Genomic DNA, 25,839 nt, shown 5'->3' with positions numbered 1-25,839 from the left:
GCACTCCAGGAAGCTACTAGCAATCAACCTTAGCTGGCATCTGAAACCTATTGGCCATATCTGGCCTAGTTCTTTATCTAGACAGCTAATATCTTTTAATAGCTTTGCTGCCTGTTCTTAATGTGCAAACGCATCCTGTCACCCACAGGATGGCTAGTGGCTTCTCCACAATCAGATTCTGGCAATTTCTATAAGTAGCAGCTCCCTAAAGGGAAAGGGGACTCTCGGCGCATAAAGGAAGTCTTTCCCCTACTTTTCCAGGTGAACAAAACTTAGGTGGAGTGAGAAGAGAGAATGGTGCAACTGGAGCGCGTTATTCACCTCTCTGCTTGCTGATTTTTGGTTAATAGAGGGGTCTCATTCCTCTGGTTGCTGAGACAAACCAGAATGTTCTCAGAGTAGCTGTCTGAGTGATAGCCACGTGGGTATTAACTGTGGGCGGCTTGCATTCATCTTGCTGATCAAGGACACTAATCTACACCTGCAATATTTTCCCATTGTAAGGTCCTTATGGTTACAGAGCCTGCTGTGTTTGGTATGAGTAATTCCCTTTTTCATTTCCTTTAATCTTTATGTTTTACTCCATATTACATTGTGAAATCTCCTTACATACTTTCAATGCAGGCTTAGGTGTAATGCGAGCTTTAGAATATCTTTTTCCTATAAACCAGTTTCCTAAGACTTTTATTTCAACTTCCTCATTTCAGTAGGAGAAATCAGTTCACGCTTAATTAGCATTTAGGAACTGAAAAATTCACAATATTTTGGTATGAAAACATACTTTTGAAAAGTTCCAAAAGCTGGAGAAAAAAAAATGCTTGAAGATACCAAGGGAAAAATACTGACTTAAAAAAAAGAGGCCTTCCCCAGTGCTGTGTGTGTTAAGGAACACTGCTCTTTTCTCTTGACCCCAGAGTCCCTTCTAGCACGTTGGTGGTTATTTGGAATATCCTCACGCTGTGAATTACAACTTTACAGCATCCTTTCAATGCATTCAATCTATGTTGCATGATGATTAACTAAGATAATTACAAGAGGGACCAAAAGCATGAATGACGGTGTGACAGGAGATAGAAACAGAGGGAAGTGGTTGAAATAGAAATTGAATACAGATGAAGCTGACCAATTTCAAGCCTGTGGAAATGATCCTTGAAAAGGGACCCAGGGGAAAACTCTTGATTTAAATACGTAATTAAAGATGAAGGAGAAACAAGCTAAAATTGTGGGCCTATATTTTGGATAGTTTACAAATAGAGAGAGGAGGAGGAAACTCATGTCTACGCTGTGTGAGAAATGCATCTGGCCCTGTCCTAGGCACATTGTGTATGTTATAGAATCATGAAGGAAGGTTTCCATTCCAAATCCAATCCTTGATAGAACCTGGTTTCCAGTAGAACCCAGGATTACAACCACGGGTTTAAAGGGGGGCGGGGTGGGGGCGGTCAGTGCTCTGAATCACTTTTTCCTCTGGTACCATTTCTTAAGGTGCTCAGCTCCTGGAAGCTTTCCACACGCCCAGGCCCTGCATCATTCCATTCTTCCCACTCTCATTTTCATCTAAAGCTGCTCCCACCTCACTGGCAGCTTGGAAGGAATCTGATAAATTCATCGCTTTAATTGCTGAGTATTACTTATAGCATTTATCCTTCCTGGAGCTGTTGGATTTTGACAGGGAGAATGCACTTAGGCCCCGCAAGGCACTCTCTAAACGTAGAACTTTAAGCTTACATGAAAGGAAGAGATATATGAAGAATTATTTAGGGTCAAATAGTCTCTTACAGTACATTTGAAATGACATTAAGAAGGTTGCCAGCAACTCTGCCTAATTTTAGGATTAGCTAAAAGGCAGCACGATGCGGCAAAAATATGACAAGTGTCAATTCAGACTGCACGGCCTCTACCAGCTACTCTCTGCGTGACTTTAGGTGAGTTTCTTCATTTCTCTGACACTCAGTTTTATCATCTGTAAAAGAAGATGATGATATGCCTATAGCGATGAGGATTAAATGATTTGATGATCTGTTTTATCACCACATATGCTTTTCTAAAATCTCTCACTTTGCAAAATTATGTACTGAAAGATAACAGGGCTTAGGAGGAAAAAAAAAAAAAGATTGTGGGCACACTGTGCAGTAGCCAGACTGAGGGCCTTTTTTCTTTCCTGTTGCAGGTTTTAAGTTTTATCCCACTGTTCTGATCATCCCTTGCCTAAGAAAATTCCTATGAAAGAACACAACTACTGTTTATACTGATATCATTCTCTGCATACCAATTACATATGAGCTAACTGGTACTATAAAAGCAAGTGTGGCAGAAGAGACTGTATATAAAATGACTTGGGAAAAATATATATAGTTAGTTAGATTTAATTTTCCTTTGCTTCTTGATTAATTCTTTGGAAGCCATAGAGACTCAATACCAGACAGAAAATTCTTTTCTTTCTTGTTCTAAGAAACATGTTAGCAGGAACATAGGTTAACCTGAAAAAAAGGGATACATATGAAGACTTGGTTCTCGTCATATATTAAGTTCTTTAAGCAGGAATAATATTAAAATATTCCACAACCAGTATAGTATTGGGACTAATCAGTTAGAAGGAGGCTGACCTGATGTTGGCAGTGCCAGGGAGAATCCTGCTGATCAGGTGTAATCTCCTTAGTGTCTTGGGCTTGCAGGGAGGTCCCAGGCATTCTAAGGGAAGACCAGGGATGATAGCTGTATGTGTGTGTGGGGAGGTAGAGGGGTGGCACTGGTAGGATGCAGGATTGTGGGTATTTACCAATAAGAAGTTCTTCAATGTTTTATAATGTAATTTCCGTCTAACATTAGCCCTTTCTTTCTAGCTATCTCGTTGCATCTATCCTCGTTTGCGTCTATCCTCGTTTGTGTCTATCGTCGTGGCACCCAGAAACCATGGAACCAAAGGGAGCCAGAGTATCCATCTGTCTGGCTTGAAGAGGATCACAGGGTTATTTAGATCCATTATGGAAAAGACTGCTTTACCTTCCAGGAGCATCCCCTTTCTCATCAAACCACACCTCCTCTCCAGACACACCGATGAACGTGGACTTGATGAGGAAGTCCAGGAGTTTGCTGCCATCGATGGGCTTCATGGCATCACAGAGGCCCACATGGCCAGGGCAGAGGGCATGGTGCATGTTCTGTAGCCCATGTGCCATGGCATAGATGGCGTTGATGACAAACCCCATCTTACTGTCCTGGACATAGTTTTCTTCTAAGCTTTCATTGCCTGTAACATAAAAACAGATCACTACCAAGGTTGCAGTAATGAAGTCTAAACCTGCATGTTTAATTCCCAAATGCTTTTCAGGGCTCTCAGAAGAAGGGAAAGCCAAACCTACCTGTTCAAGCTTTGTATTTGTGACTATCTCTGCTGTACTCTATCTGAAAATAGTTTATTCAATTTTATTTTCTGAATTCAATAACAGCTTTATAACATATAAAACAAACGCCACAGAGGTGAAAATAAAGAACTTTCACATACTGCAAGGAAATCCTTAAGGAGCAATGAAAATAGCTCTTATTTCCTCTGGGTTCACAGAGACTTATATTAAAAGTCTCCCTATATCACAGTCCTGGAAAAGCATTTTTTATATCCTTTGTGACAATCCACAATCCATTGTAAATCAATTTGTGCATTATCTAAACCCCAATATTTTCTCTTGATGATTCCACTAATTTTATCATCTCTAGAACCAAAAAAACCTAGAGTAAAAAGAAGAACTAGGTAGTATGAATTTCTTCTTCTATATGGTTGGTGGTACAGAAATATTTGAATAAGATTTGCTAATTATTAGAAACTCAGGTAAAATGTTTCTTGATGGAAGAGTCATACTACACATTTAATCTAAACCTTTAGCTTTATGTGTGAATTTCAGATACTCTGCGATCATTTCCACCTATGTCACAGGTGACAGCCTGAATAGGTCACTGAACCCCAAGGTGTCTGGGCTGGAGAATAACAGAGTATCTTAGGAACTTAGAGAGCTTGAAGTACTTAGAAGAAATGGTAAAGAGTTTTGACTTTGACATTGAGCTTGAGATGAAATAAGACATTTACAAAGAGTTCTATTTAAGGCTAATCTATTTAGGTATAGTTGAAAATGTAAAAAAGGTACATGTGCATCTACTCTAAGAATGAGATACAAAATACCCAGGTCAGGTTGAAGGGGGGACAAATTCCATTTTAACTCATCTTCCAGTGTTGCTTAATAAGAACTTGTTAAAAGTGTGATTTGCTAGAGTAATATTTTCCTAATAGAAAGAACACTTCCCAAGACAAAATAGGAGTAAGAGAGGCAGAAGGGGCATTTTAAAATCAAACTGCACAGAATAAGTCTAGAAGTCATGTAAAGCAGAAAGCAAACATCCTCCTTGAAAAAACTGCAAAGTCATTGAAATAAGGTAATTTATGTCTGCCACCCAGAACCCCTGGGTCTTAAATGTTAGTTTGCTTTCGCTTTTTTTTATATTGGGATATAAAAGAGATAAATTAATGCCATCGGTCTGATAAGTTTTAAATGAGCCTTTAAATATAGCCCGAAACTCCCAAGTGCTGGAGCTAAATGTTAAAGCTGTTAGAATTAGAGAAATTACCAGGAGTTAAGGAAGAAAAAAAATAGACAAAAATTGGATGGCAAAATAACCTTCAATGCAGCAGTAACTGAAAGGGTTCTGGCAGCTACTTAAACGGTTCTACTAAAACCATCTACTTGAAGTGGCAGCTATTAAAGTCAACCCTAGGAGCAAACTGTCAAAAAATGTGCGTTCTTTTCTCTGTTAGGGACAAACCTTATGACCACTGAGTCTGTTGTTTTGTTTTTGTTTTGATAAACGCTACTAAAGATGTATTATATATTTTAAAAATTATTTTGGTGTCCCCAGTACAAATTTCTTAAACTGTCTTGTCTAGTGGATGCCTTATTCATCAGCATTGGGACTGTAACTGGTCTTGGATTTCTTCGAGATCAATGTTTTCCTTTGATCCTTATTTAGGACTATCATATAACTTAGTGTCCAAACTGGGTTACTTTTGTGAGTGACGTGAGTAATAATTATCCCGGAAACACCGGTGTAATTAAGGCAAACTGGTCAAATGGTGACGTGTTTCTTGAGCCATGCTGACTTCCAACTGTATCTATTTACTGATGTTATGAGTAAGATATGTGTGTATATATGTATATATATATGAAAAATATATAAAATAACACATGTAAATATATATACATTCATGTATACATATGTATATTTATTGATACATATACACAATAAACAATTAGTGGAATATTCTTCTTAATTTAAACTAATTTTACATTTGTCTTAATGGGAAATATACACATTAATAGTAATACTGGCTATTATTTTTTGTGTTTATTATATACAATACTCAAATAATGATATCATGATAATCCTGCCAAAGGGACATGAATCGCACCGTTTATAAGTGAGGAAAGAGCAATGGTATGAAAATGCCCCCTTGATACTTGTTCTTTCTGTTGGCAGAAACATGGGTGTAGATATAGAAGTCTACAGAGGAGACACTTTTCTGGCGACTGAGGACAGGGCATCCTTCTGTGCACCAGTATCATTTTCAAGCTTTTTGAGGTCTTCTCCCTGGGATTGTTCCAAATGTGCACAGCTGTCTCTCTGACTAGAAGTACTAGCACTCAATCTATTAACTGCAAATTAAGACAAAGAAGCTCATCCTGTCAGTATTTATCATACAGAAAACCAGGAGGCTAGGCACATGTTTTCAGGGAATATTTGTAACTCAAACCCTTTTCCAAATAAACACAAACAGCTTGTGTGTTTGTGTAGATCTAAAGTGACACATGCACTTCCCTACCCTGCCAGTCCCCTGGGTCTGCACATGAAGGGGATGCTACTTCCCATCAGTAAGAAGTCTCTCTTCAGCTACTACGCCAGTTCACGATGAACTAGCATTTGGGAATGTGTGACAGAGTTAGAAAATCACCTGGCTTTTACAGGACCATTTTCTTTGCCATAGCAACAGTGACAGATGATGCTGCAAGAATTTATCATCAAACAAATAGAATATGATACAGGTTTTCCTTCTGCCCAAAGATCCTATATTTTCATGACCAGCGAATAGAGAATCCAAACTAATATTATTGTCACTTGGTGGGAAGGTGAAAACACTCTGATTCCCTGGGGTTTAGTGCCTTTTTAATAACACTAGTCTCAGAGTTATTAGTAAGAAGGGGATTTTATGATTCATTTTCTGCGGTGCATTAACCATTACAGGCCACTAGGGTATCATTAAACTACTACATTTTCTAATCTACTAAATGGAATCAAATGATTGTAGTTGACTGTGTTTATTTACCTTCAAAAGAATACCTGCCTAACTACTTCACAGCAGATTGTGAAAATAGCTACCTTGATTCTAAACAGTAATCTTGTTCTTATTGCACAACACAAGGGCTATAAGTTGCTGCCTGAGTATGGCAGCACACAGAGCCTCCATGAGGGTAGAAACAGGCTGTGTACCTTCTGAAAACAGGAAATCTACGGTGGTGGGGAGAAGGGCTGGCAATTCCATCTGCTGCCATTTACGATGGCTATTCAGCAGAGTGGTATAGCAGAAAGAAAGAGCTCGGGACTAGGCACTTAAACACCTGGGACCTAGTGAAATGGAGCAGGACCCTGTGGGGCTCCCCTGGCTAGGAATTCTTTCCATGTCCCCAGTTTCTTGTTTGAAAGAAATAGGCTTCATTCAGCCTCCTTGACCTTCCCTGAGTTCCAAAGTGCAGACTCAAACAGTTGCTTATCGGAGAAGGGAGGGAATGCAAAAACAAAGGAGGAGCAGTCAAGAAACATTAGTGCAAATAAATAAGATCGTCTGTACCAATTTTTTCAGATTCCACATATATGCGTTAATATACAATATTTGTCTTTCTCTTTCTGACTTACTTCACTCTGTTTGACAGTCTCTAGGTCCATCCATGTCTCTACAAAATTTACAAAGCAGAAATAGAGACACAGACGTAGAGATCAAACGTATGGATACCAAGGGGCAAGGGGGGGGCGTGGGATGAATTGGGAGATTGGGATTGACATATATACACTATTGATACTATACATAAAATAGATAACTAATGAGAACCTACTGTATAACACAGGGAACTCTACTCAGTGCTCTGTGGTGACCTAGATGAGAAGGAAATCCAAAAAAGAGGGGATATATGTATACATATAGCTGATTCACTTGCTGTACAGTATAAACTAACACAATATTGTAAAGCAACTATACTCCAATAAAATTTTTTTTTAATTAAAAAAAAAAAAGAAACAATAGTGCAGCCACGGGGCAGGGTCCTGGTTCCTCCTTAAGGGAAATACATAACAATATCTTCCAGTTCTTCTGCAGGCAGACCCTCACCCAGGTGGAGGATGGTAACTTCAGGCTGAGAACAAGATTCCTGGAACACTGCCCTGTAACCTCACCACCAGCCAATCAGAAGAAAGTCACACACCCTGTAGCCCTCACCCCAAATTTTGCCTATAAAAACTTCTCGCCACCAAACCATTGGGGAGTTCTGGTTTTTCTTGAGCATGAGCCACCTGTTCTCCTTGCTTGGTCCTGCAATAAACCTTTCTCAGCTCCAAACTGACTTTTCAGTTTGTTTGGCCTCACTGTGCATTGGGAACATGAACTTGCAGTCAGTAACACTAGAGGCAGTTCTGCTATAATATATCAACAATACATATCCAACTAGCCATGGAACTTGGACAAGGGTCTAGATCTCCTTGAGTCTCAGTTTCCTAATCTAAAAGATATCACAAGTAGATCAGATTATCTTTCTGAAGATGTCTTTCCCCCTCTAAAGTTCCTATGCTTTGCTTCTCTAATTCCACACTTATTGGTACTTAGCAAAGTCCTTTACATATACTATCTTTTTTTAATTCTTACAAAACTGTAGGAGTTTTGTTCTATTATCACCATTTTACAAATGAGAAGATTAAAGCACAGATAATTGAAATCATGATTGGGGAGAAATGTTTTCCTTTCCCTTTCCCTTATATTAATGCTTCTTTGTGAAGAAGATTCTTACTTAGTACCATCTCAGGCCTCTTGTCTTACTCAATGGGAAGAGTGGAGTGATTCATCTTTTTGCAGGATTGAGAAAAAGAAACTGGGCATGCTTAGCTCAGCCCCTTTCTCTCTCATCTGGAGGCCTGCACTTGACAATTCTCAAAGGTTCTGGTTGATTCTCCAGCCTTTGGTAAATGTGGGCTGTAGTCGACAGTTGTGCCAGTAGGCTAGACAGGTTAATCTAGTATTGAAAAGTCTATTGTGGTCACATATCTGATCCATGTCCCTAATCCAGTTTGTTGTGTTTTTTTTTTATTGTTGTTGTTTGTTTGTCAGTTAGTTTTTTTGTTAACTTTTAAAAACTTCTTCACTGAGGTATAACTCACACATGGTGCAGAAATCTTTACTGTACATTATAATATTAATAAACGTTTATTAATTTATTAATAAATGTTTACATATGTACATACCCATGTAACTGCTCCCCATATCATGATATATACCATTTCCAGAGGCTTCCATTTATTTAGAGCTTCCTTAATTTATCCCAGCAATGTTTTGTAATTTTTCAGTATGCAGATACTAGGTATTTGATTTTTATGGTACTACTACAATTGGTGTACTTGAAAATTTTTTAAATTATTTGTTGCCAGTATAGAGAAATGCTATTGATATCTGTGTTTCAGCCTCGTATCCTGCAAGCTTTCCAAATTTACTTATTAATTCTAATTTCTTATAAATTCTTTTGAGCTTTCGATGTATGCAATCACATTATTAATAAAACATATCTTACATTTTATCTCCATCTGTTTCACTACTGGGTCTACTCCTTAGTTGCGTTCAAATTTGGGTTGTGCCACATTGGCTGTGCCACTGAAACCCCTGGGGTTCTGAATTCAAGGTCACACAGCTACCAAGGACAGAGGCAGTGGCCTCCAGAGCTGGACCCGGTCCCTGCCACATGGCACTATGCATACAATAGCAGCCCTGCCCAACTGCTGGAGCAGTTCTATAACAGACAATGAGACATCAGTTAGGAAAAACAATTAGTTTGATGTTTACTAGTTCTGAATTTTTAGTAATATCGTCCCAGTTTGAATGTCCAAAGTGGAAACACGTAGAAAATAAATTGAAAGAATGTTGAACTCCAACAGAGTACTTTTATTGATGCCTATTTTTTCTATTTAATTAGTACAACCTTACCGCTATGCATGTAGATCTAGTTATGTTGCCTTTTAAAATCTAGACTCTCAGCATTAAATTCAAAATAAAAAGAAACAAAACAAGCATTCTTTTATCTCATCATAACAAGGAAATGTTTTGGGAAACATTAGTAAACATAACTGTCCCTGGAGAAAACATTCTTCTGCTTTCTTGGCTTTTGTAGCTCTCCACTGCTTCTTTTTAACTGAGAGCATTATATATTCAATACATAATTTGATACAATCTCCATTCAGATTGAAATAGAAAGAACTGTAATTGTTTTATATTGTTAACGTATCAAGCAAAGAAAATGAAATTCATGTTACTTTAAATGACCTGAGTATCAGATTAATTGAGAGAAAATTAATCAGGTCTTTTTTAAAATAATGACCTCAAAGGACTAAAGTGCCGGCAGATTTTCCTGAAGGCCTGGCTATTAAATTTTCCTTATGCTTTTCCAGGAAGAATTTGTGGTAAGATTCACAACAGTCCAGTCTTGTTCATAGTCAAGTTTAAAATCTTTGAAGTCTTTTTTTCCTCTGACTCTATACTTTCCTCTTTCCCTAAAAATTTTCTCAGCTCACATCACAGAAAAATATGATCCCTCCATTATTTTCTATTCAGTTTATTAAAATGTGTATTAACTCCTATGTAGGATGGAAAAGAAGAAAGTAAGGATCAATTACTTGAGCGTGTGTTATTGGCTGAATTTCTATTGCTTAAACCCACCTGGTTTTAACATATGTGAACAATACAGACATTTTTCTAAATACATCATCACAATCTATTATTAAAGAGAGAAATCCCCCAGTTATATGACACACACACAGCCGGCTCCCTGCAAATTGCTGATAATGTATGGTAAGCCTTCAATTCCCTGAAAATACAACTGCATTTTAGCTAATTCATATTTCAAAAAATTATAGTGTTATGTGAAAAACAAATGAGGACAATCCCTGGAGAGTTTAAGTGACACTGAGGATTAGTCAGTAACATTCAGTTGAATTGTGGGGCTCTTTGTTTCTCTACAGAGAGAAAATAAGGGCAGCTTCTCATGTGCCTTTGCCTTTATTGATCTGGCACAAAACAGTGTCATGGAGTTATAAACAACTCCCCCCAGGTCTGCAATAAGCATTTGGCAGGTAATCATAGAGAATGAGTATGTTACAGAGAGCTGGCTGCTTTAGCCAACGTGGGAAGTTAGGGTGTTGTTAAAATTCATCAGGAACCAACTCCTGTCTCAACAACCTGCTGGGTCAGAATCCTTGCCAAGCCTATTCATCTTGGTCTCTTCTAAATGCTAAGGAGGCATATCTATGCTCATAGCTCCACTTCTGCTTATTTATGGGTGATAGGAAACATGCTTTCTTTTACAAATGTAAGGTAGTTCCATTATTTAATGCTATTATGGTCCATTTCAAGTTCCCTTTTGTAGTATCTCTAGTTTCATGCTTCAGTGTTTAGATTGAGCTAATAAGTCAGAGTGGACTTTGCAGAAATATAAGAACGATTTGTGAAAAATCTACTTATCTCTGACCTATTAGAGTCTACCAGCATCTTCTGATAACCAATATAGGGTCTCGTTTATTACAAAACAAAACCTTAAAAGTTACGTGGTGTTAGTATTGCAAATCCACTCTTATGGCTGACTTCTGATTAATACAGTACAGTGTTTATAACTTGACAAAATGTACCATTAAAAAAGTCTACTTTGGGATATATTAAGGATATCCTATCCTTCAGCCTTTTTCCTGGAATTCATATGCCAAGTGATAAAATGGAAACTTGGATTAGAAGCTTTCCATGTTCTGCACAGGATTAAATACAGGTTTAAATACAGGCCATAAGGTTTATTACCATGCCCCCATCACCTAAGAATGAGATATACTGTGGATTTTCATGTAAGGTTCATTTCTGCAGGGCACTCTTAGTTGATATTCTACACGGATATTTTATGTACACTTAACAGCTCATGTAGACCAAAACGCTATCTGTCCCAATGTTGGTTGGGATTTCTTGAATGACATATTGGCTTTTATGTGGTGTCTCCCAACAGCATCTCTTGCAAGAATCAAATCTGGAATTCCTAAGAGCCTAACAGGAACTCATGGCTAGTGAGACTTCAATCAGTATCTGTCACAGAAATTAAAAGAGTAGCTCCTAAGATTAACGTTGTCAAGCACATACAGGCAAAAAGCTCTGAACAGGGTCTATTGCTAAAACACATACAGGGTTCAGACTTTATGCAAATCTGCTTGGATATGTCAATCACTCTGCTCAGGTTGTGAAGAGCATATTTACAGAAACAAGAATGCCAAAAATAGATTCATTAAGAAGGACTCCTTGAGAGGTCACAGGGCTGATCCAATTCTATTAAAATTATATTCAGGAGTGGAATATAAGCTCTATATTCTAACTGGTAAAGTTGTTTATCATAGGGTATGGGTAAACAATGCTGAAATAGCTCTACACATATACCAAGGTTGAAAAAATAAATGAATAGGGAATTCCCTCATGGTCCAGTGGTTAGGAGTCTGAGCTTCCACTGCTGGGGGCCCACATTTGATCCCTGGTTGCAGAACTAAGATCCCACAAGCTGAGAGGCCAAAAACACAAAAAGCAAAACGGAAAAAAATGAATAAATGGATGACAGATGATAGAATCCAAGTTTATCACAGTTGGAGTGGGGAAGGTTACTGATAAGCAAAGGGGAAAACCTAGAATAAACCATGTGGTACTGGAATCGAGGTAAAGGCATAAGTATGAATTTAAATTTAGCTTAATATATGTACTGATGAATTAATACAGAAATAATCATACATATGTTTATATGCAGATTGGTATATATTTATATACTTCCCAACTCTGCCCACTGAAGCAAAAACACCCCAATCATAATGAGCATGCCCAGTGCCCAGATCTTGGATTCTAACACCATTCTCTAATAAAGAGGATCAGAATGCCTTTGGAGAAATAACCAGTTGTAGGGCTGGGGCAGGAAGTATACAAGATGAGCCTGAAACATCTTGTAGTGCCAGAATATAAGGAAGTTGCTTAAAAAATAAAACAATAGAGATATGTCAAAAGAACACTAGAATCAAATAAAAGACCTCCCAATGGCCCAAGCTGACACAATTTGAGCAAGAAAATCAATAATATAGTATTGGATTATAAGCCAAACTATAAAATATAAATACTCTTGAGTCCAACTGATATGAATAAAGAATTAAATAAAAACATTAATGGGGAAGAGACAAATCTGTACAGAAGAATTCCAAATAATTTATGTAGCTAATCTGCCCTCAAGAAGGTGGAGCATAATTCCACACCCTTTAAGTGTGGGATGCACTTAGTGATTTGCTTTCAAAGAGTACAGTACAAAAAAAAAAGATAGAAACAGAAACTTAGTAAATGCTTCATTAGCCAGGTGATCAATGTTAACATTATCAATGATAAATTGATAGGGTGTACTCTAGTACATTGTGTTGAGAAAGACACTTCACCTCTGGGGTCTTCCTCCCAAAACTCATAATCTAAGTTTGACTATGAGAAATACGTTTGCCAAACTCAAACTTAGTGACACTCTACAAAATACCTGATCAGTACTCCTAAAAACTGTCAAGGTCATCAAAAACAAGGGAAATTTGAGAATTATCGCAGCTGAGAGGAGCCAAAGAGACATGAAAAATAAATATAACGTGATACCCTGGATGAGATCCTGGAACAGAAAAAGGAAAACTGATGAAATAAGAAAAAAAAATATGGAGTTTAGTTAATAGTAATGCACCTATGTTGGCTCATTAATTGTGGCAAATGTAGCACAGCAATATGAGATGCTAACAACAGGGGAAACTGAGTGCAGGGTATTTGAGAACTCTCTGATATACCTTTGCAACTTTTATTGAAAACTCTTCTAAAATACAAACGTTATTTTTAAAAAATATACAGACATTAGCATCCAACCTGGACTAGTGTCAGGTAATAAGAGGTAACATGATTGAATGCTTGCTATGTGACAGGAACTTAATCAGGCGCTTTACGTATAATACCTATCCACCTCACGATGACTTATTAAATGGGCGATATTACTATGCCCAGCTTACTAACGGAAAATCCAAGAACTTGTCCAAGATCACACAGCTGGACAGTGGTGGTGACTAGCCTGACACCCAGCTGACTCTAGAGCTCTCACTCTTAAGTACTATGTTGCCCTGTCTCTTGCTCAGTTGTAACCCAAGAGTGACATTCCACTCAGCAGGCTCATGGGCAGATTGCATTTGATGCTATATTAATAAATGTTCATGTGTGCAGAATGAAACTTGCCCCTGACTGTAGATTATATATAATCTATAAAGAGAACATCCACACATTTCATCACATGGTGAGGTTGTCATGATTTATTTCACATGGATGATATTGATATAGAGGCAGAATTGTTTTTGCATGAATTTTTTCCTATAGATGCTCCATTCAACACTCCATAGAGAAGGCTAAATCCAACAGATAAAAATCATTTGGGAGGAAACCCATCACTAAGAATCAATATTCTAGATTCTATGACCCTCAGCCACAAGAAATGATTAACTGATTCCCCAGGGTTTTATCTGAGGTTCCAGACTGCTGCAGGGTCAATTCTGGGCATAAATGTAGTCCATGCGTTTAAAAAGTTGAAAGTAAATCTTCTTCTAAGGGGAAATGCCCACAGAAAGTTAACTGAAGAATCTAATTAAACAAGTGGCCCTTGAGGCAGGCATACAGTCTTGGTTGGTAATATCAGTTTGGAAGCCACAACAAAAGAACAGACTTTGAGGACGCTCCAAAGTATCACAAGGAACTGTCTCAAGCAACACCCACGCTCAGTGCCTGTAGTTAACCTAGTCTGCTAACTTAGACTGCTGGGGTCAAGTCTTTGCAAACTGACTTTGCTCAAGCTTATCAAAACACACTCATCAAAAATGCACTTGAGGATTTCCTTGGTGGTGCAGTGGATAAGAATCTGCCTGCCAATGCAGGGGACACAGGTGCGATCCCTGGCCCGGGAAGATCCCACAAGCCCCAGAGCAACTAAGCCCGTGCACCACAACTACTGAGACTATGCTCTACAGCCCACGAGCCACAACTACTGAGCTTGCATGCCACAACTACTGAAGCCCTCATGTGCCTAGAGCCCACGCTCCACAACGAGAGAAGCCACCACAACAAGAAGCCCGCGCACCACAATGCAGAGTAGCCCCTGCTCGCTGCAACTAGAGAAAGCCTGTGCATAGCAATGAAGACCCAACGCAGCCAAAAATAAAAATCAAATTAAAAAAAAAAAGTGCACTTGAGAACATGTGGAATTTAGCATTTCTTAGACAATATTTCTGTTGACTATGCGACTCTTTTAGTGCTTTCCAGGATGCCGGGTGTTATACCCTACTTGGATGATGCCTCAATCATGGGATTCAGTCCTACTGAAATAATTGAACAACATATCAGGATTTTTCCCTGGTGGTTTCAGCTTATTCTTAGATGAGGATATGAGACAAACACAGATGGGGTCAAGATGATTCTTCGTCTACACTTGTGTACAAGTGAACACAAGTGCACTTGTTCATTTTTGTACTCAGATTGAACTTTTTCTAGTGTAATAAAGACAATTAACTTCAATTAGGAGGTGGAATTTAGATAAAATAGGTGTGCCTCCCCACCTTTCAATGTATCTACCTGATTCTCAAACACCCATAAAAGAGTAGCCAACTCTAGAAAGAAGGAAGAGTGCAGAGAACTTGGCACCCACTAACCACTAAGGTTCAAAACTGCAGAATGGATGGATGGGGTTAGTGACAACCAAGCCTAGATTGAAGGAACGAACAATAGATACCTGTATCTCATTGTAAAGGTAGAAGAAATCTAGGCTGATTTATACCAAAGCCTGTGTTATGTGACGGCAAGTCTGGTTCTGGGTGTAAAATTCAGTGATAGCAGAACTCTTTATTACCGTGTGTTTATGCATATGTGTGTGTGTGTGTTTGCACATGCTTTGGATTAAACAGCTGTATGTGTGCATTCAAAGCACAGTACTATTTTAAGGCCTGATATTTTGCAGCATTCTTCAAATGAACTTAACATAGAAAGAGGAAGCTTCCTACTTAACACAGGGCATGCTGAGCTGTCACAGCATTCTGACTGGGCTTAGAGATGCGGCATCGGTACCCCTGCACTGATTTCTTACACAGCTAGGAAGAAAAAGGTGGCAGCAGAGGTGAATTCTACCCTTAACTAGAGATAAGAAGGCCAAAACAGAGATTAGTTTGCTGAGCACTGGAACCAGGGCATGTATATTCACCCTGTAGGCGATCAGAAATATATGGGAAGAGAAAACCAAGGAAGAGATTGATCAGGATGACACTGCCACATTGATCAAATATGACAGCTTCTTTTAGTGATGAGGTCAACAGGAAACCATTAAAAGCATCTTCTCTATGAACACTTGGCATTGACTTTTCAGTCACGTCCCCGGAAAGCTCACAGAACTCTAAAGTAAAGGCAGCAATGATTTCTCTGCCTCAACTACTGCTGAATCAGAATCCCAACAACTACTCACATAGACTGGAACAGCATAAAAATTCATTGGTGGATTTTTTCAAGTTACATTGGTCCAGGGCGAAAAGCATTATTTTGTGTACCAAGGGATATTCTTGTTTATTGGTGAGTTTCTATTTGTCTGGCTTCCTGAATGTGAAGGAGATACAAGCTTTAGAAGTCCAGATCATCTTGTGATGCAAAGAGCAAGGATGGCTGAGAGCCATTTTGCTGCAAGAAATCCACCATGAAACATCCCCGATTTCTACTGAAAATTGCAAAACCACCATCGTCTTGTCAGAATAGACTCCACCTGCAATGAAATCATACCTTGCTCATTTTCATGCAATAACAAGAGTTAGACAATTGCCATCTACATGATCTCAATTGTTCTCATAGTGAATGACTGACAGCTCAGGAATAGGATCATGATCTAACTGAGGCTTATTTATTATTGATGGAGACTAGGATACATTTAAGAACACTCAAAAGGAAACCTGATATGATGACTACAAGCTATTACTTGAAATTACTGAATACAAACTAATATAAATGAAGTGTCTATTTAACATATTAGTCAAATTAGGAGCTCTTAACCTCTGTAGGAATAAAATAACAAGCTGTGTATAAATGGAACACAAAATGAAGGGGGGAAGTCCAGGCAATTATTTCAGTCTGAAGCAGTAAATGAGAAAGTTCTTCAAATCTCTTAAAAGGTAGAACCAAATTCATGTTCCGTATTTAAGCTTGTGGACCGAGTGCTGTTGGAAGAGAGCTGTTCAAGGCACATACCCATTTGGTTCTCTGATGGGATGAAGAGGAATGAAGATGTCAGTACCTGGAATAATAGGGATTTTTAATAGCTTTTAGAATAAAATTACAACGAGAATGCCAGCTCATTCCTTTAGGTTGTTTAACAGAATAAGAATGTAATACTGCAGTGATTGCATTCTCATTTTGAAAATTGCTCACTCAGCCACTATGGCGCATGTTCCACCTGTCAACCTCTATGTATATATTTTAAATAGTCAAAATGTGTGGGTCCAACTCCAAGACAGAAATTGAGGAAAGAAATCAATCACTGTGGAATTATAGGGAAGCTTCATGCAGGAGGTGGACATAAGACTGCTGTTAAATAACGGTAAGACACAGAGTAAAGAAAAGAGAAGGAAGAAGGGGCTTCCTATGTAGCAGAAACATTGATAGGGTGCGGACACCGAGTGTGGATGAGCCAGTAAATATCCGCACCTTTATTAACTTAGTTAATAAAGACGACAACAATAACAGCTATTATTCATTGAACTTTAAATAGCCAGTAGAGAGTTTTAGACTTGAAGTTGTAAGCCAAAGGAAGTTCCTATAATCTTTCAGCATTGAAGGCTCAGGCTTCTTCCTGGTACTATCACTCCTTTTTAGGACTCATCTCCTAGATGGTTGCCCAGACATCAGTGACTATTTTAAACATGCATGAATTCATGAGTTTTACTCTAAGCCATAGACACCCATGAGGTTCGGAGGAAGACAGGCAAACTAAGCAGGCAAAGAAAGCAAAGTTAATGCTTTCCTATTAGTTGGGGCTTGGGCCCCAAATAAAATTCAGAATTTAAACAGGCGGGGACAGGCCACATAGAAGTCTTGTTACTCCTAAGCTTGTCAGATGCAAGTACTTTCAGCCCTGCCCCATCTCTTTCATGTCCACTCAACCCCAAACTTTTCTGTTCTCCAAACCTCCAAACTTTGAGCCTGGGTTATATCACCATTGAAAAAATCAACTTATAGCATACCTGACAGAGGTCAGTAAAATGAGGCTGTTACCTTCCATGATAAAAACATACCAGCAATTGGTTAAATAAATTGTCATACATCCAGACAATGGAATATTAGTCCATGCTAAAGAGAGAGAACTATCATGGCATAAAAAGACATGAAGAAAACTTAAGTGCACATTATTAAGTAAAGGAAGCCAATCTGAAAAGGCTACATACTACATGATTCCAACATGTGACATTCTGGAAAAGGCAAAACTATGGAGACAGTAAAAATATCAGTGGTTGCCACAGTCTGGGGATGGGGGGTGGAGAGATGAATAGGAATAGACAGGTCATTATATGTTTGTCCAAGCCCACAGAATGTACACCACCAAGAGTGAGTCCTAATGTAAACTAGGGACTTTGGGTGATTACGATGTGTCATAGGTTCATAAATTATAACAAATTTACTACTCTAGTGAGGGATGTTGATCATGGGGGAGGCCGTGCATGGGGCAGGGAGTATATGGGAAACCTCTGTACCTTCCTCTCAATTTTGCTGTGAACTTAAAACTACTCTAAAAAAATAAAGTGTTTAAAAATATATATACTAGCACTTAACTAATATTTGATCTGTTAAGGGTTAGAAATAAGGGAAGTTTTTACTTTTCTTGTTTGTACACAAATGTTTGTATGATTGCATATCTGATCGTTTTCTTGGTGTAAGTTCTTTGCAGTAAAATTGCTCACTCAAGATGTTTCTTCTGACTCTTGATGCATATTGAAAATTTCTCCTCCAAAAAGACGGCACCATTTATTCTATCATCAGCCGCATATTTGAGTGTCCATTTCAACACACCCTGAGCAACACTGCCTACTACCATTCTGTGAAATATTTGCCAGGTTGATAGATGCAAAATTATTCCTTTTGTTTTCTTTGGTTGCTAAGGGGGAGTAAACCTTTTTAATTATTTTGAATTGTGTATTCCTAATTCCTCATTATTTTAAGTTTAAATAATGATATGTATTGTAATATTTTCAAGTAGTTATAATTTTCTCACTTTTGTGAATTTTGTTGCAAGTAAGTACAAACTATAAGTCTGATTTACCAAGCACAAGACTGTGCTGTGTCTTTAGAACAAGAATTTCCTGGCAGGAAAGTTGCTAGAAGCAGTGTTTCTGATTTCTGCCATAGCACACAGACACCCCAGAGTGCACAGTTCTATGAAAAGGCCAAGTCATGTGCAGGAAGCAATCTCAGGGTCTAGGAAACTGGCTTAAAGTCTCTGCCCCTCTTTCCACATTTAGTTTAGTTCCTTTGTTTATTTTGTCCTGTGAACAGTTTAGCAATATCTCTACCAAGTAATTTGTTAAAACATTCAATTTCATTATCAGTTTGCCATATATTGGAGTGTGTAATAACATCTGATGGCCACTTATAATTTTACAACCTTGGAGGAAATTTAGTAGAAAGAAACAGGCATAGAGAAGTAAAAACATCCCTAGCATCCCTAATATCATATGGATATCTCCAGACAGAACCTGGGAAATGAGAGCGTGGGAGGGGCTGAAACTGGGAAGTGGGCTGCCAGATCCTGCCCGCAGAAAACTAGTCTGGAAGCATAACCCTGTACCCAAGGAGTATTGCCCGGGCTACCAGATTACAAGTCTCTGGAAGGCATCGTTCTCAGAGAACACAATAATAATTGTGCCCCTGGAGTTATGCAATGTGGAATTCCCTCCTAAAACTAGGGACAGAGTCAGACAAATAAGTTTAGCAGGAAAGCGAGAACTCATGTTGGGACTCCGGAAAGAGGAAGCAATGGAAGAGCCATGCAGATACCTGCAACCTGACGGCGGCCAGAGTCAGCACTCTTTCAATGGGCAGGTTGTAAGGCAGGATTTCTCTGTCTAGGAAAGGGATTATTAAGAACAATTATATAAGGAACTCTGGGACTATAGAATGTACCAGGGAGGGGACTCAGACACAGAAATATATAGAGTTAGGTGTTAGATTGGGTGGTTCAAGGTGGGGAAATGATAAAGCCAGGAGCTCAAGACTAGGAGGAATAAAGGTGATTCTTGTTGATCTGAGGGTTGTAGCAGATACTATTAGTGCTCTGTCCAGATCATCTTTACTAGCCAGAATACACATACCCCAGATGCTGCAGTGTGACGGATAACAACCCATAGCTGCCTTCTGTGAAGAATTGCTCTCAGACAACTTGGAGATGCCTCATCAGGAAGACCACACCTCCCTCCCGTCCCGACTCCATATAAGAACTTGGCCAATGACTGACTGACTCTGAAGTTCAAAAAACTGGCCTCCTTGCTAACTCTGTGGTCAATCTGTATTCCAGAGCATCCTTGTGGGATCAGACTGGATCAGACTCCAGCTGAGACATTGCTAGCCTATTCCCCAGCCCTATCCCGAATCCCTCCCTCTCCTCTTGAGAGCATACCTCAGTATATTATTAGCAAAAGAATCTTTGCCTCTGGCTCTGCTTCTCAGAAACCCAACGAATGTAACAGGACAAATGGCCTGTAATGTACTAGACGATAGTTGATATGTTCAGGACTCTAAAACTCTTCCTGGCTTTTCTACTCCACATCAGGATTGATTGTGAGGCACTTCTCTCAATTATTATCAGCATTGGATTTTTTTAAGGTATCTGCTAAAATGAAGGCTCCTGGGCTCCATCCTAGATCTATTTAAAAAAGAATCACCATTACTGAGGCCAGAGTGCCCTGGGAGATTCTCATGCACTTTAAAGATTAAGAATGATGTCCTAGGAGTTGGAGTAGGAAGTTACTGATGGAAATCAAGTGGGTAGGCAAATGAAGGGAAGAGGGTCGCAGGAGCTGGGAATAAGGCTGAAACAGAAGTAGAGATTTAATGCATAGCTAATGCAATGTAATGCAAATAAGAGGCATGTTACCGGTGAAAGCAGCTTTCCCAAATAGGGATTCAGAGCTGGGAAATATGTAATAGAGAATTACGTGTCCTTTGTTAGTTGGTGTCACTTCATTGACCCCTACGCCTCCTACTTATAAAGTGGGAATAATGAAGCCTTAACTTAACAACCCATATGCATATTATGGAGATAGACTGAAACAATGTGCTAGGTGCTTTAAATCAGTTGGAAGAAAAGGCATTACATAAATACAAGTTCTAACAAGCATTAACACCTTCTTGGCTGAGTTTCAAAACCACAGCCAAGTTTTAAAGCCTTACAATATTCATGAAGCTGTAATGAAGTTCGAGAGGCTTCAGATTTAATCTGCAAGATGTCAGTCAATGAAAGGGATTTCTTATTCAATTTCTAAATTATTCCTAACTGAAGGCAGATAGCACCTACAAGAATTCTGCAAATGGAGACTTAGATTTGCTTTAAGAGCGAGATTGCATAATAGATAATTTTTCTCATTAAATTTTGGCTGAATTCCAAAGGGAAGATTTTCAAATGAAGAGAAATTCTTTACACAGGAATTTACTCAAGGATGAGGTCTAGTCATATATCACCAGGATCATGGAATGGTCTTGGCCTGAGAGAAAATTAGGTTGTCAAGACAAAGGCCTCAAGCTTATGGTGATTTATTAGTGGACAGAAAGACATCATGGCACACTAACAGCACGTGAAGATGCAGATAATGACACATCAGGTGCTTTCCACCCCATATAACCACTCTATTGCAGCACACCTGCTTTCCCTGGGACTTTTCCACACCTGGCCAGACATAAGTTGATGGGAGGTGTATATGAAGAGAGAACAGAAGATTTGCATTCTGGTCTTAGCCTGTTCATATTAACCAGTGTGACTGTAAGTCATTAACAAATTTTGGCCTTAGCTTCTCCATATGTTTTCAGGAGGATAATAGGGTCAAATTTGTAGATACTACATGAGAAAATTTACACGGTATTTGTGTTGCGTGGCTATGCACAAAACAGTAAATCTTTCTGGGTCACGGTTCCTCATCTTGTAAAATAAGAAAGGATGATCTAGGTAAATGCCAACATTTGCAATATAAATTCAAAGTATGTGCAGATCTCCACACTAAAGGTAATCCACTGGCTGACGATGAAGCCACCCAATTACCCATGATTGTCACTGGTATTCTGGGGACTAGTAAGGAAGACTGAAGAGCCTAATTCTTTCTGGTCACTGTTTTTCACTTTCTCGTTTCCTAAACCTTACATTGGGGCAAATAATTAGGGTCAGATGTACCTATGTTTCACTTCTCTGCCACTGTTGACTTCCTGGTAGAAGTTCTAATTAGCAGTGAAATGGCTGAAGGACGAGTAAGGCAAAGGGAGGAAGAAGAGAAAATTCGACTGAAAAGTGAGGATTTTATAATAATAATGTGTGATTTGAGATTTTCCCATTGTATTTTTCTAGACTTGAATGAAATAAACATGGGGGGTGGGGGGGCGGAAGAGAAAGAGAGAGAAAGAATATCAGAGATTTTTGCTTGACCTGGGCAAAAAAATATGAATAAACCATGGATGTAAGAATCAGCAGCTCAGGATTTAGGATTTTGTCTCTAGGGTCTTTGAGCAGCTGTAGCCATTGTAGCCATTATTTGCACCCATGTGAGGAGAACATTAACTCCTTCCTGGGAGCAACACGTCCTGAGTGACAGGAATGGTCTGTTCTCAGATGACCAGAGTCTCTCCTACCAGCTGAATCCTACCAAATGATGCCAGATGATTCAGCATCTATGCCTGCCCACATCACCACCAGGAAATGTAATAAAATCTGTATGCAGTTTCTTTCCTGATCATTGTCCTAAAGAACCACAACAGAGATGGAGCAAAAGACTTGTTACTCATGTTAGGAGAGAATCCAGAAAAACAATCAGTAAGCACATATTTGAGGTAAATCAGTGTTGTTCAACTGCCAGCAACTACTCCTCAGAGAGGTTATATTTCCAAGATCATTTAACTAAAATTCTAAAAGTGTCTTTCATGAAGACAGTATGTTCTGAAAATGGATGAGTGATAGCTTTTAATTTCTTGTGGTAGGCAGAAGGGCCCCCTAGAGACGTCCAGATCTCTGGAACCTGTGAGTGTTATGTTACATGGCAAAGGTATTTTGTAATTAAGGTTGAGGGGCTTAAAAATAAGGGGATTATTCTGGACTGTCCAGGTAGATCCAATCTAACCCACATGAGCCTTAAAAATAGAGAACTTTGGCTAGTTGGAGTCAGAGAAGTGTGGCAGAAGATGAATTGGAGAGATCTGAAGCGCGAGAGGGATTTGACCGATCCTTGATGAAGCAGTCATATGGAAAGCAGGAAAAAAGTATGTGGGAAACCTATAAGAACAACTGCTAGCTGACAGGCAGCAAAGATACAAGGACAAACTGCGAAGGACAGATTTCCGCCAACAAGCTAAATGAGCTTAGGAAGGATTCTTCCCCAGAGTCTTGTGAGACACTCCACACGACTCAGTTGGGCCAGTTATACCAAGACTTGTGACCTACACAACTGTGAGATAATAACTGGATGTTATTTTAAGCTGCTAACTTTGTGATCATTTGTTAAGGCGGCAGTAGAAAACGAACACAACTCTCACTGGCTGATACACCTGGTGTATTAGCCTCCAGCCAACTACAGAAAGTAGGTAATAAGAGACCCCCAAGGAGAAGACAACTAGCTTTTATATTTCATGAAATCTACCACCTCAATAAATACTGTAGTGTTCAAAGAGTACTTCTCTCTGAATATTTAAGAAATAAAGAAATGCTCGTTTCCCTGAAATGATAACCAGACAGTGGGCTATCTCCATTCTGGTTCTATGATTTTTTCCAACTTCCAAGCTATTGAACAGTCTGAAAGCCCATTTTTCTATCAACCAGCTGATTTTAAGGCGGTCCTTCAAAGACAGTTGTCAGCCAGACCATTAATTTTTTACTGTCACTTATAGAAGCTTAAAGTCATCTTCAAAAATAAACATGTATGAGGTTAGAAAGATTTCTTTCAAAAGAAAATGGAACAAAACTGACATCTATTTGTACACTGCTTATTAAGACTTTATTCTGGAGTTGAAGAAACTAAGGTTGCTCCTGACCCCATAACTAGTAAGCAACACGCTAGAGATAGAAATTCATTTGTCGGTCTCCTAAGCATGGGGTCTTAAAAGGACTTCTCCAGGAAAGAATTAATTATATCTCTTGCTTATGACAGTCTTCTGAATTTATTAACAGGATTTGAAAATATATAGACACACACACACAATAGCGAACTAGACTCTGTTCTTTGGTTTGTACAATACCTTTTCCCATTATTTCCTGTTTATTATCCATTTTTCCCTAGCTAGATAAAGATTAAGTATAAAAACACAATATCATCTTATTCTACAGAGTTTGATTCTTCCTCTCCTAGTGCCTTCTCTCTGGGCTGGGGCAAACCTTATGCCCTGGCTGGGGTGGGATATGGTTCTAAGAGGGTTCTAAGTTAGGATGAACACATTCCACGGACAGCTGATGGAACATTCCTGGTAGTTCCCTGAAACCCATTCCTACTGGCGCCTAAATTCTGCCACAGTGGTGCCCTCATCAGTTCCTCTTCTGAGAGTCCTCCTGAGAGGCAGGGCTACAGGGCCCTCTGCGCTCTCTCTTCCTGCACGAATCCAAACTTCACAGTTAGTACATTTTTTTATAGCTCGGACTTTCCTGTCCTGTCAGTTTCTAGACCTCATATCAGTTTCCGTATCTCATAATTTGGCACTTCGTTATTTCAACCTATTGTGCTATTATATATGCTTAGGTCATGTTAGTTAATTGAATCATGTGAATATGTCCCATCACCTCAATCAGACTATACATTTCTGTGAGCGCAGCTATCATTTTACTAACCTTGCGCACCACATAGCATATCATTACACACTCACGCAGCATTTGGGACATAATAGTATAGAATAAACATCCGGTAGATTTACTTATATTTAACTTAGACTTAATCAAATAGTTGATTGATCCTGCCCTTGTTACAGAATATATGTATTATCCCCTTTTTGCTCCTATCTAAACAACAAGGAATTTTAAATAAAGAAGCATTGTAAAATAAAAGTAATTGGTAGAGTGGGGATAATGTCAGGGTGACAATGCAGTGTTTAGATGTGGGTAAGAGAAGGAAACAGAGATAAGAAGAAAAAAGATTATTTTAATCTAAGATAAAATTGAAAATTTAAATTATACTATTGGATCAACAATATCACTACAACATGTAGGAATTGGTTATACATAAGATAAGGTTTATAATGTAAAAAAGACAAGTGAAAATAAATTTGTTATGGTATTGGGAATGTGGAAAAATTTCCCATAGATTTCTGTTGTTATTTTAACATTATTTTCCCAGTAAAAACTTTTTGAAAGTACATGAATCACAACAGAGGCAGTAAAAATATCAGTTGTTGCCAGTGCCGGGGGCAGGAGGAGGGGGGAGAAGGAGGAATGACACGGAGGAGCACAGTGGGTTTTGAGGGTAACGAAAACACTCTGAATGGTGCTATGATGGTGCTATATATGTCATTACACATTTGTACAAACCCATATAATGTACAACACCAGGATTGAGCCCTAATGTAAACTATGGGTTTTGGATGACAATAATGTCAGTGTAGTTCATCAGTTGTAACATATGTACCACTCTGATGAGGAATGTTGATAATGGGAAAGGCCGTGCATGTGTGGGGTAGAGAGTATATGGGAAATCTCTGTACTTGCCTCTCAATTTTGCTGTAACCTAAACTTCTCTTTAAATAAAGTCCAAATTTTTTAGAAGGTCATAAAAAAAAAAGTACACCGATTCTCTCTGAAAACTTCTCTCTTGAGTTATTTTCCAAGCTAAATAAAATGACTGTGTCTGAAACAACCAACAAAATTACTTTTCACAGGAAAAATGAAGACGAATGCACCATCAGTCTTCATTATTCCTCTCCACCAGCAGTTTTAAAGGGAGACAGAGTGTTCCTCAGGCTACCCAGTCATGACCACACAGCCAACTTTTCTGCCACTCAAGAGACTTCCTGCCATGCACTTTGGTAAACCATGTTTACAGTTTATATAGTTTTGCACTGTTTTTTTTCCCCCTGAAGCTAATAAAAAGCCTGTTTGGCACTAGCATGTTAGGACAGTCAGGAAGAAATCTTAGAAAATTTGAGAAATAATTTGTAGGGAAATCATTTAAAAGTTACATTTAAAATTTTGCAGAGATTCACTTTTGGTGCCTCTTTCTATATCTATG

General features: G+C 38.7%; 1 protein-coding gene across 4 annotated transcripts in view; it reads right to left on the bottom strand.

Annotated features, from left to right (window-relative positions):
* GRM1 (glutamate metabotropic receptor 1) overlaps nt 1-25,839 on the bottom strand; it is a 364,839-nt gene that overhangs the window by 61,062 nt on the left and 277,938 nt on the right. For all 4 annotated transcript variants that reach the window (XM_029223912.1, XM_029223910.1, XM_029223913.1 and 1 more), the window contains one exon: nt 3,004-3,250. In XM_029223912.1, coding sequence (XP_029079745.1) covers nt 3,004-3,250 — 247 coding nt within the window. The remainder of the gene's footprint in view (nt 1-3,003; nt 3,251-25,839) is intronic.

This window comes from Monodon monoceros, unplaced genomic scaffold (assembly GCF_005190385.1).
Source record: "Monodon monoceros isolate NGI ecotype Baffin Bay Population unplaced genomic scaffold, NGI_Narwhal_1 Super_Scaffold_15, whole genome shotgun sequence".
In the NCBI taxonomy this organism is placed as follows: Eukaryota; Metazoa; Chordata; class Mammalia; order Artiodactyla; family Monodontidae; genus Monodon; species Monodon monoceros.
The sequence above is the reverse complement of the archived record's forward strand: the minus strand, read 5'-3'. Positions and strand labels throughout refer to the sequence as shown.